The following is an 11,153-nucleotide window of genomic DNA, read 5'->3' on the forward strand; positions in this document are numbered from 1 at the left end:
GGCAATTTGATCTCTAGTGCCTCTGCCTCTTCGAAATCCTGCCTGTACTTCTGGTAGTTCTCGGTCCACATACTGCTGGAGCCTAGCTTGTAGGATTTTGAGCATAACTTTGCTAGCATGTGAAATGAGTGCAATGGTGCAGTAGTTTGAACATTCTTTGGCATTGCCCTTCTTTGAGATGGGAATCCCAAAGCTCATACCTCTTCTTTTTTCTCCTTATGAATGTTCCTTTCCCAGCATTCCACACTGATAGCCATTTAACACCAATGAGGGTGGAAGCCAAAATGTTTAGCTCTGTGCTCCCTTGCAGTCTTTCTTTTGTATTTTAACTTATGACTCAATGGATCCAGAGCTTCCTCTTCGGTTTGCAATAGTTTGCACGCAGATTGATATCCAGTGCCATGAAAAGCATGTGTACCTGGTTTCACACTGTGGCTGAAAATCTATCAGGTGGTTTAAATAACCCTAACCAACTGCTCCTTGCACGGCTTGGAGTGGCAGGCTCTCGATCGCCCCAGGCGCTGTGGTATCATCAGGATCTCCCCCTTCCACAGCCCAGCCTGTTACAGAGTCACTTGGGCAGGAGAGACTGTCACTGCTCTGACTCACGCAGGCACCAAAGTGTGCAAAGGAAGATCGATCTGCTGCTACATCTTCCTCCTGCAGTATTATGCAGGTGGCAGAATGATGGCCCTCTTCCTTCTAATTGCTTGCGGAGCCCCCTGGCCATGCTTCACACAAGGATGCAGACTAGCCGTGTTTTGCACGAGCATCAGAGTATCCTGCTGGCCACTGCATGAGAGACTCCTCTAATGATGGATATATATCCCTTGCAATGGTACAATGTGGTTGTCATCACTCATACAAGGAGATGAGGCTACTTGCTGTCTCCTTGCGCAAATCCAATCCGCTTGTAAGCCTCTTTTAAGAGATTATGATAAGGATGAAACAAAAGGAATCCCCTCTTCTGCATAGCTGATATTCTGTTAGCCAGTGTGGGGCCATTCAGTCTGCTGTATGGAGGGGGGCACAGTTGCCAGAGCATGCTTTCTTGAACACTGAATAGAGGCAGCTTAATTAAGTCCACGCTTGTTTTACTATCAGAAAGGCTAAACTGAGGAGGGGAACGGGAGGTCTCTTGCAAACAAAGTGTGCCTAAGGGGTAGACCGTAACATCAATACCTACCTATTGTGAGACTTTCAGCCATCATGAAATCATTGCTTCTCCCATTCCTGCTTTTATTCATGGTGGAGAAGCTGGGAGCAGCATTCTCTTGAGGTCTAGTGATTGAGCAGTTCCTGGGCTGAAGGCCCATCAATGAAACCCTTTCTTGGCCTAACATGTGATTTGTTTTCTTTCAGATACAAAGCAGAAAACCAGGGCCTTTTGCCAGGATTTCTGCTTCCATGGGTAGAGACCACTGTCCGGCTGTTAGGTTCAAGACTAAGGACACGAAAGTAGGAGAAGATACATGTCCTGGCTCCCTTTATTTTGTGGATCCTTCCTGGTTATTTCTTAGAGCCATGAAGAACACGTTCTTCTCACCTCCTTGCAAGACCAATCCAGTGAAAAAGAATGTGCTGCCATAGTTGCTTTGTTTCCAGAAGTCACATTATGAATCCCCTCCAAAGCTGCTAAGGCTTGAGTGGGGACTACGGTTCTATTCTGTAGATTTAGCATCAAATCAAGAAAGACAATCATAACACAAAAATAGCACTTCAGCTAATGAATATTCATTTGCTTGGTATCCAGTTCTGTATCGCAGTAACTCATACTGTAATACAGCATGCAAGATTTTTTTTTAGAAAGCATTAACAAAGTACAGAGATCTGTGCATTTCCTTGGACAAAAATAAGCCAAACAGTAACAGAAATAAAATTCCAGGACAGGTGACAGAAGGTAGAGGAGCAGCAACAGTCTAAAAACCATTCAGCTGGTGTGGAATACTGCAATCAGAAAAGAGACATTTTGCCTGGCAAACTCTGTGATTCAGTGTGGCATGGTTGGGAGTTGCCAAATACTCCTGTTAAAAAAAACCATTCCTTGTAGTACTGCTAGGATTGGAACTTTGGCATTTCTGTGGTGTTTGTAACTATTTCAATTCAGAAATAAACATTGGAGAAATCTAGTGGGTGGGAAAGTTTGTCTCATGGTTCTAATGCACCAGTGTGTACTGGGAGCAGTAACTGCCTCCTCCACTCAGTGGCAGGGAGTCGCTTCCCATATCCGACTTTCTGTCCAAGTTAAAAAAGAGCTCAGCTCTGGGGTCTTTTTCTAATGTCCTCCCTCCTCCTGGTCCAGATAGTTCTTCCCTGGGCAGAGACCACGGATGCAGTCATGCCTCTGAAGCTACAGAACTTGGTTTTCCCCATACCATCCCATAATGTTTTATGTGAAAAATCAGTGGGCCACCTTAGATGTACCATGGAAGATCCAGGATTAGGATTTCCCATGCTTTAAAAAAAGGTGCAACTGTAGTGGTGTACACAGTGCTGGAAGAAGGAAGAGTTAAGCTGTTCCCCCGCCTCATTTTCCCAAGTCCTGTCTGAAGATAGTATCCAGTATTAGTCCTACCTAGAATCAACTCATGGAAATGGATTTAGTCACAACTAAAAGGCTTGTCCATTTCAATAGATCTACGGATGTTGGATCTCCTACATGATGATGACATACTGCAGGGGTGGCAATTTAAATCAGGAAAAGAGAGAGGTGACAGAGACAGCCCTTCTTCACGGCAGCATCATGGTCCTAATCTGAGTCATACGAACCCCACCCTTTGTTGGCCACTCCTAAATGAAAAACAAATGCGGAAGAGGCTGATCATGGATTCTCAAGTGTCATTTTTAGTTTTCCCTCTGAATTGCCCCTGAAGCAACCAGAGGGTAAGATTCTATGGATCAGGTGTTCTCTTTGAGCTACTAAGAAGAAAGCAAATGCTTAGGCAAAGTAAGACCGCACCCATCACCACACTGACTTCTACACACTTCTGAAAGATGCTCAAAATGTTTTCAGCATGTGCATAATCCTGCTGACTAATAAAAGGTTAAAGATGCTTCAACTGCAGCCAATTCATACCACACAAAAAACAGGAAAAATAGCAAAGGTAATACTTAGCAAGACTGTGCCACAAAGATAATGCAAGAGTGCTAAAATTAATGCATTTATTCCTATTTTTTTCTTTCTATTTGCACTTAACAAAGTACAGCCCCATTTCCCTGACAAAGAATACCTACTGCCCTCCAAAGCCCCCCCCCCTTTTAAAGGGACCCAGAGTTTTAACAGCTGGTTGTCAAAACTCCTTTTCCAGTAAAAAGGAGTGGGTACCATTTTGTATTTTCCTGGAGACTTGGAAAAAGGGGTACAAAACGTGCACTAGCATGTGACTTTGGGATAAAAATGAGGCTCTTGCTGTGAAAGGGCTGCAAATCATACCATTCCATTTCCACAAGCAAAGGTCACTTGTGCTTTTTGTTTCTTTGCTTCTCTTCTGACAACTCTCAAGAGAAACCAAAGGAGAAACCACCTTGGCCGCAGGCATCTGCTGTGCACAGCGCCAGTTGTGACTTCAGGTCCCCACACTTACGCAACTGTGCAAAAAGGGGAAGGGGGAAAAACACGGCAAGTCAAAAACAGCTCACAGTTGTGGCAGGAAGTTGACAAACAACTGGGGCATCCCATGGCATCCAAGGAGGACTGAAGGGGGAGGATGGGGGGAGCAACAACCCATAGCTTGACTATCTGTCAGGATCAATGTGGGTTCTTTGCACAACAACCAAGCCACTGTGGCTTATTACTAGGCTGGGTTAGCCTGACATGCAAACGTGCTCAGTAGCACAAAATGCCTACTCACTGGGTTTTAGGAAAGCACTTGTTAATTTCTGGCACTCTTGCATTATCCTTTTACGGGGACCTGTCCCTCTTTTTGTACTAATGATGGTCCCGACTTATTTAATCATATAACTTTCCAGAAGGCCAGGGGATAGGGCGAGATCTACTCCCTCCCTGATTTACTGAGATTTCATTAGGCACAATGACCCAGTTCTGGTCACCCTTACTGGGAGCAGGAGACCTCATTTCAGTAAACCATTCTCAAAGATATCTCACTTGGTTTAAAAACAATCTGTGTGCATGTAAGCAAGTTTGCCATGGATTTCTTTACTCAAAGAAATAATTCTACTAAAGAAACACATTTTTTTTCCCCAAGCAGGAGCATTACTTTTAGCAGAGCTGACTGGGTTACAGGTAGCCCCAAGGTATGTTGAGGCAGGTAGGTGGTGGCAGCTCCCTAACTGCTTAGAGCTCCAGTATAAAAGTAAGTCAGAAGGCACATTCACTTCAGGTTCTCTTGGGCTGCCTGTCTGTTTAAAGCTGAAGATGCATCTCCATCTGCTGCTTCAGTTTGTATTTTTGAATCTAAGATTGAAAAAGAAAGAAAGAGAGAAGAAGAAAGAGATTCACTTTGTGTGAATATACAAGCACAAAGTTGAGCTTACAAGACCAAACTTAGCCTTCCCTCCCTCCCTCCTTCCTTCCAAGCCTCTCTCTCCTCATATACTCTCCTTATCAATGGATAATATTCAGCCCAAGGTGAAGACCCTCCCCCCACCCAAGGCAGGTGAGTGAAAATCACCCCCCCCACTTGATGCAGCCATTGCCATGACACTCCCTCCCACCACCCCATACAGCTTCCCTGCACTTGGCCCCCAGTGCAGTGTTTGGCATTATGCTGAATGCCCGATTGTGGGAGGGTGGGTAGATTTCACGTGGCGGCCCCCTGCTGCTGTGTTTGGTGCCCCAGAACCTGCCTTGCGCAGCTGCTGTCCCCTTGTACGCTCCAAAGCAGGGCTGGCCAACGTTGGAGAGGTGAGGGGATGCACTGGCCACTGCACCTTTGCTGCAAGGGGCCACAACCTTTGCTGTCCCCACTGTGAGCAGTCCCACCAAGCCTGGCAATTTTGGTGGGAAATGAGATCCGGGGAGAGCACAGGCTTTCCCTCCTGGCAGGATCGGGCTACTCGCAGCCTGCCAAGCAACAACCGGACTGGCACATACCTTGCCAGAGACAGTGAGCGGATAGTGCTTCACAAAGACTATGTATCGCGGGATCTTGAAGTGAGCGATCTGCAAAAGAAAAGTTGCCAAGGCACAGTGATGAGCAACCTCTCAGAAGCACTCTTAAGCGCAGATCCCCGGCCAGAGGTGGAAACACACACGATTGGTGCTCTTCAGCCCATGCTTAATCAGCTCGATAATTGGAGCTCTCATTAGGCACTTTGTCAAGATACATTTTGTCCACAGCATTTCAGTTCCCCTCTAAGAAAACCAAAAACCCAAACAAGAGTAGGCCAGCAGGACAATTGTGACATCAGTGTCCAGGTGCCTCCAGGTCAGCTGCCAGGGCTGGCAAAAGCTCCAACTGTGGCTTGCTTGCAGCTGCAGTGCTGCCAAAAGCAGGATGCGAACCCAGCGCTCCTCACATCCAGAGCGCAGAGGGAGCTCTGCTCTGCAGTCTGCGGAACCGCAGCCACAGATGCGGTTTGCAAAAGGTGGGACACGCTGCCCTGCTGGAGCCACTCACCTTCCCTTTGCAGAACGCCTTGAGCTCCTCTGCTGTGCACTCCTCTCCAGCTTTCAATCTAACGGAGGCACAGATTTCCTCACCCATTCGCTCGTCTTTCACACCAACTACCTAAGAGGGAGAGAAGACACAAAGGGCTTATTTCCTCGGCACTCCTCAGGCGCTCTAGTCTCCTGATGGGCGCTGGAGCCACACGGTGCCCATCACAGGCTGGGAGGTCTTAAACCACAGTGAGGTAAAAATTGCAAGCAGTCGTACTGCGATGGCTCCCCAAATCGCACCTGCTGATTTTCTTACCTGCACCTCTTGAATCTTAGGATGGGTGTGCAGAAATTGTTCAAGCTCTGATGGGTATATGTTCTCCCCTCCTCGGATAATCATATCCTTGCAGCGACCAACAATCTTGCAGTAGCCGTACTCATCAAGGACAGCAATGTCCCTGCAAAGACAGCACAGTCAGCCCACCCTGCTCCTACTGTACATCGGGGACCCCCACCCTAACATTCAACAGGCTTAGCGCAGCGATTCCCTGTTTGCCTCCTTTTGTGTAAGGACCAAAGTTGGAAGAAATGGTGGGAAGACATGGGAGGGCTGCAACTCAAACAAGACATAATCTGGACTCCCATAACATTCTGTGAATGAAGCAGATAATTAGTGTTATATAAGCCTCATCGGGCAGTTTGCTTGGGTGCTTGGCGTTTTCAATTTGCCATATTGCAAAGTTGCCTATAAATGGAAGGTTGTGAGCGGACCTCTGAACTCTGTATCACAAAACACTCCTGTTGCAATGCAGCGAGACGTGACGTGGTGTGGCATCACAAGGGACATATACTAGGAGACAGAGGCCCCCTTCACACACACTTGGAAGTATAGGCTATCCATATTATTTACAAAATGCATTTGTATCAATTTTCAACACTAACAAGTAGCCCCCAGGGAATTCACGTGAAAGAAAAGAATTAAATCTAAGACTTTTCCATCAAAGGGAGCAGAGTTCAAATCTGCAGTCATATATTTAAAATGATGAAAAGCCAACTGAAGAATGCCATTAGGGATGAGGAATTTGAAAAACAGGCTTTGGCTCACATTCCCACCCACTAAACGCCTTCTGTGGCGAGACTGGGCCTGTAAGGGTGATCTGAACCTCTGGCACGTTCATAGGGGAGGAAGTGGTATTTCAGATACCCAGCCTCTAAGCCAGGGGTCTCCAACTCGCGGCCCGCGGGCCACTTGCCGGGCCGGGCAGGGCATGGGGGAGGGGCCCTGCGGCCTTCAAAGCGCCGGCGGCGCCCAGGCCGGCCTCCGGATGAGCGGCCCACCCCCACCGCGGGGGTGGAATACTCGATGCGGCCCAGCCTCACCCAGACTCTACTTCCAGCGGCCCCCAGGGAAGCTGGGTTTGAGACCCCTGCTCTAAGCCATCTAAGACTTTATAGGTAAGCATCAGCTCCTTGAATTGGGTGTAGAAATTTATCAGAAGCCAAACAAATGCATATACTGGAGGAATCTGGCTGTTGCACTCTGTCCCCCTTGAATTTTTGAATACTTTTCCGGAGCAGCCCTAATGTAAAAAGTATGTAATACACGTATAACCAGGAGGTGGCCAAGATACGTGTCCCTGTGGCCAGATCTCACTTTTTTCAAGCGGGGGCACAGCGAGCATGCCAGCTACTGGCCAAAGCAGCCATCTGAAGGTGCACACACAGTGGAGGCTCCAGGAACATTCCCAAGTTTTGAAGCTGATCCTTCACCGGGAGTGCAGCTCTTGTCAGAAATGGTTGACCACTGCTCCATGTGGTGAGCCTCGTGATAGTGGTCTTCCAGGGAAGAACCCTGTGCCATTGGCAGTGACAATGAGTGGATATATCAACTATATGAATAAGGGCTTTCCCGGTGGATTGTGACCAAGAAGGAGGCTGGCGATCAGGTGGTAGAGGCCCATACCCACAAGCTTCAAGTTTACCACTGAGTGAGGCTGCCGTGAGATTTCAGCCTTGGGTGGACATGCCATGGGCCTGCCATTTCCCTGCTGATGAAGTTACTCACCCGCCTTCTTTCCTATACACATCTGCTCCCCATTTTTCTTCAAATAAGGGGCTAGAGTGAAGAGATACTGAGTCGCTCAATAGCACCTACTACACCTATGGCCCTACTCACCCAGTCTTGTACCATTTCTCATCGTCCAGCACTTCACTGGTTTTGCTGGGATCTGCCCAGTATCCCAGCATGACACAGTAGCCTCGCACCTGAAGTTCTCCGGGGCTGTTGAGTGGGAGGATTTCTGCTGTGTTGGGATCCTCAATTTTTGCCTAACAGAGAAGGAGGAGACACTTTCAGTATGGGACTGAGCCAGCGCACGTGTGCGGGACAGAGAGAATGTGAGAGACCACTGGAAAAGAAGTATGTTGTGGGAGGGAGGTGACCAAAGACTGTGGAGGAGTGGCAGCAGACGTGGCAAGGGTGTCAGTCACCTCTGTGTGAGGGAAGATGCATCCAACGGTTTCTGTTTTCTGGACGAGGTTGTCTTGAGGAAACCCCATGAAGGTGACCGGGCTGTTCTCCGTAGTGCCATAAGCAACCTGCAAAACACAAAAGAAGGCAAAGAGCTCGGACAGAGAAGGAACCGATGCAGAGGAAATGCCAATATGTGAGGATAAAGCTCCCATCTGTTGACAGAAGTACAACACGGCACCTGCAAGCTGCTTTGTAGTCTAGGGTCGCTTGTCTCATTTTGCCCCAGATAGATTCCCCATTATTCAAGGAAAAGGAATAATTTATGGAAACTCATATAGTTTATTTATTTATTTAGAAAATTTCTAGGCCGCCCCATTTGCTGAAGCCTCGGGGCGGCTTACAAATAAATAAATTAAAATACATAAATAACAATATAAAATACACGTAACTATACAAAATAAGTCGCCCTGGCCAAAAACTTTAAAATAAAAATAACATTAACAATTAAAATGATGCTTGAATAAAAAGGTCTTCACCTGGTGCTGAAAAACAACGACGGCGCCAGGCGGACCTCTCTGGGGAGCACATTCCATAGATTGGGCGCCACCACAGAGAAAGCCCTCCTCCGAGTACCTATCCTCCTAATTTCCTTCACGGAAGGTTCCCGGAGAAGGGCCTCTCCCGCTGATCTCAGGGGGCGGGCGGGCATATATGGACGTAAGCGCTCCTTCAGGTAGCCAGGACCCAAGCCATTTAGGGCTTTATAAGTGATCACCAACACCTTGAATTGGGCCTGGACTTCAATGGGAAGCCAGTGAAGCTGACGGAGGACTGGAGTCATGTGAGCATAACGTCCAGTCCCCGTCAACAGCCTGGCAGCTCTATTCTGAACCAAATGAAGTATCTGGACTGTCTTCAAGGGTAGCCCCACGTAGAGCGCGTTGCAGAAGTCAAGTTGGGAAGTCACCAACGTATGTGTCACTGTCACCAGGCAGTCGTACTGAGAATCTTGTTCTCAGTGTTTGAATGGTTGCAGAATGTGTTTATTCAACAAAGGCAGGAAAAGAGGCAGATTGTGCCAAGGAATGAAGGGTCAAGGAACAGGAAGAAGGCTATTGCCCTTGTGCCATTTTCGGGCACGGGGGTTGGCCACCAGCGGAAGCAGGATCTTGAACAAAGTAGGGCTTTGACCTAATCCAGCAGAGCATGGCTAGGGGGGTTTAAGATTTGCAGGGCCTGATATGAATGAGAATTCGTGTGCCTAGAGAGCCATATTCAACTTCTATTATCTGATAGAGAGTGCAGAAAATATTCTATTTAGGATCACAAAGGCAGGGTTGGTGCAGTACAGCAACAGAGGATTAGTTATTCAAGCAATGCAGGGGGTGGGCGGGCAAAGGAATGCCTCTGACTAAAAGTACTACCTTCTTGCATTCTTTCTGCATGCAGAAATCATATGAATGCATGCTTATCTTGCACGTGGCATCAGTCCTGTTCATTACTCAGAAACTGAGATATTGGAAATTTCGCATGTTGCAGAAGTTTACAGAGAAACATGAAGTTTCATACAGTCTCAGAACTTCATAACTGCAACCATGCTAGGATTTCTTTTCCAGGCCTGGAACAGCACAAGTGCCTCTTGACTCTGTTTCCGTTTCCCTTGACATGAATTAAAAATCTCACAGTCCAGACTTACAGGTATATGGATTCCTCTGATGGCTAAAATTATAATTATGCATCATTTCTGGGTGTAGTGTCTGAAGAAATTTATGGGTCCTCTTCAGTTTGACGGAGGCTACTGAAGAGATAATCACATAGTTGGTTCAAAATAATTTTAAACCGCAACTATTTAGTAAATAGATTGCCTCATTCAGTGCATGTACCAAGAATCGTTTTAAGTACTGCAGCCCTGCAGTTTATTTTGGGTGACAAGTGGCTCTTTCTTGGGGAGTTCTGAGCCCCTGGCTAAACTGGGAATAAGAAACATGGTCCTAAAACACTGAACACTTCTCAAATATCATTTAAACACTGGCCAGTTTAAACTGACAGGACAGGGTGTCTTCAAAGCAGGATGAAATAAACATGTCTGGAGGTTCAGAAAGTGGCAACTTGTAGGCGACTTGATGCAGTGGGCAGAGCTGATGCTCAGGATGCTTGGATTCTATTCCTAGTTTTGTCACTGTGCACTTATGCCACCAAATCATCATCATCCGGAGTTGTACAGGAGTAGTTTACTCCTGATGATGCTGGAATTGTGATGCATACTTCTATTTCTCCCTGTAAAGGGATATTCTACCAGTCTGCCTCTGGCATCACAAAAATATAAAAAACACGTCAAAGCTCCTCCTTGGTACGATAAAGCAGCATGCTGCTGGCATGTCTGGGATACCGTGGCTGTGATGCGCAACTGGGCAGCCATGCTACCACCAAGATGCCACATAAGAGAGGGGCAAGGAAATGGTCACTCTCTAGAAACAAGTGAAACTTTCTCCCAAACTCCAGATAGTCTCTCAGGCCCCCTAGCATGATAATGCTTATGATTTGGAGAACCCAGAGAGAGAGATACAGCAAAGTGTGATGGATGGATGATATCAAAACCATCCATAGGTAAGAAAATAGGCAGGGGTGTGGGTGGACAGTGAGTGAGGTGTGAGCAAGTGCCGCCTATGCAAAAATGCATGAGGTATTATTGAGTTGCCGCTGCTTTTGGACACTGGTCAAAGAAATGGAGTGAGGCAATCAGTGGAACTTGGGCTGCCTCTGTTATACCTGACTCCCCAGGATCCTGACATAATAGAAATATCTATCAGCTTTCTCAGGGCATTCAGGATAGGCATGACTCCCCTAGGCTCCAGATAGGCATGACACGGCCAAACACTAGAATAATCAAACTGTCTCAGGGTATGCATGATAGGCTTAGCTCTCCTAAGCTCTAGCCCATTCAAATGTCTAGTAACTGCCTCAGAGAATTCCCCTCGGAAAGTGGAAAGAGCTTACCTACAAAGATTGGACAAAGATTGCTTAGAAGGTGTAAATTAAAAGATAAAACTTACTGCTAACCAAATCTGCTTTTGTATATCGCTTGCTTAACTGCTGCTATGTGATTCTGTAACTCCCCAT

The 11,153-nt window shown here is 46.9% G+C and overlaps 1 protein-coding gene and 1 long non-coding RNA gene across 2 annotated transcripts in view; one reads left to right on the top strand and one right to left on the bottom strand.

Moving 5' to 3' along the window:
• LOC123018158 overlaps nt 1-2,129 on the top strand; it is a 6,440-nt gene extending 4,311 nt beyond the window's left edge. The window contains exon 3 of the long non-coding RNA XR_006413733.1: nt 1,363-2,129. This is a non-coding gene — a long non-coding RNA (uncharacterized LOC123018158). The remainder of the gene's footprint in view (nt 1-1,362) is intronic.
• Nucleotides 1,713-11,153, bottom strand: part of ACSF2 (acyl-CoA synthetase family member 2) — a 63,721-nt gene continuing 54,280 nt past the window's right edge. Inside the window, exons 11-16 of the mRNA XM_044419998.1 lie at nt 8,051-8,158; nt 7,737-7,888; nt 5,877-6,018; nt 5,580-5,690; nt 5,054-5,122; nt 1,713-4,414 (exon numbers count right to left, since the gene is read on the bottom strand). Of these exons, the coding sequence (XP_044275933.1) occupies nt 4,364-4,414; nt 5,054-5,122; nt 5,580-5,690; nt 5,877-6,018; nt 7,737-7,888; nt 8,051-8,158 (633 nt within the window). The 3' untranslated portion in view covers nt 1,713-4,363. The remainder of the gene's footprint in view (nt 4,415-5,053; nt 5,123-5,579; nt 5,691-5,876; nt 6,019-7,736; nt 7,889-8,050; nt 8,159-11,153) is intronic.

This window comes from Varanus komodoensis, unplaced genomic scaffold (genome assembly GCF_004798865.1).
Source record: "Varanus komodoensis strain SLA01 unplaced genomic scaffold, ASM479886v1 scaffold11, whole genome shotgun sequence".
NCBI lineage: Eukaryota > Metazoa > Chordata > Lepidosauria > Squamata > Varanidae > Varanus > Varanus komodoensis.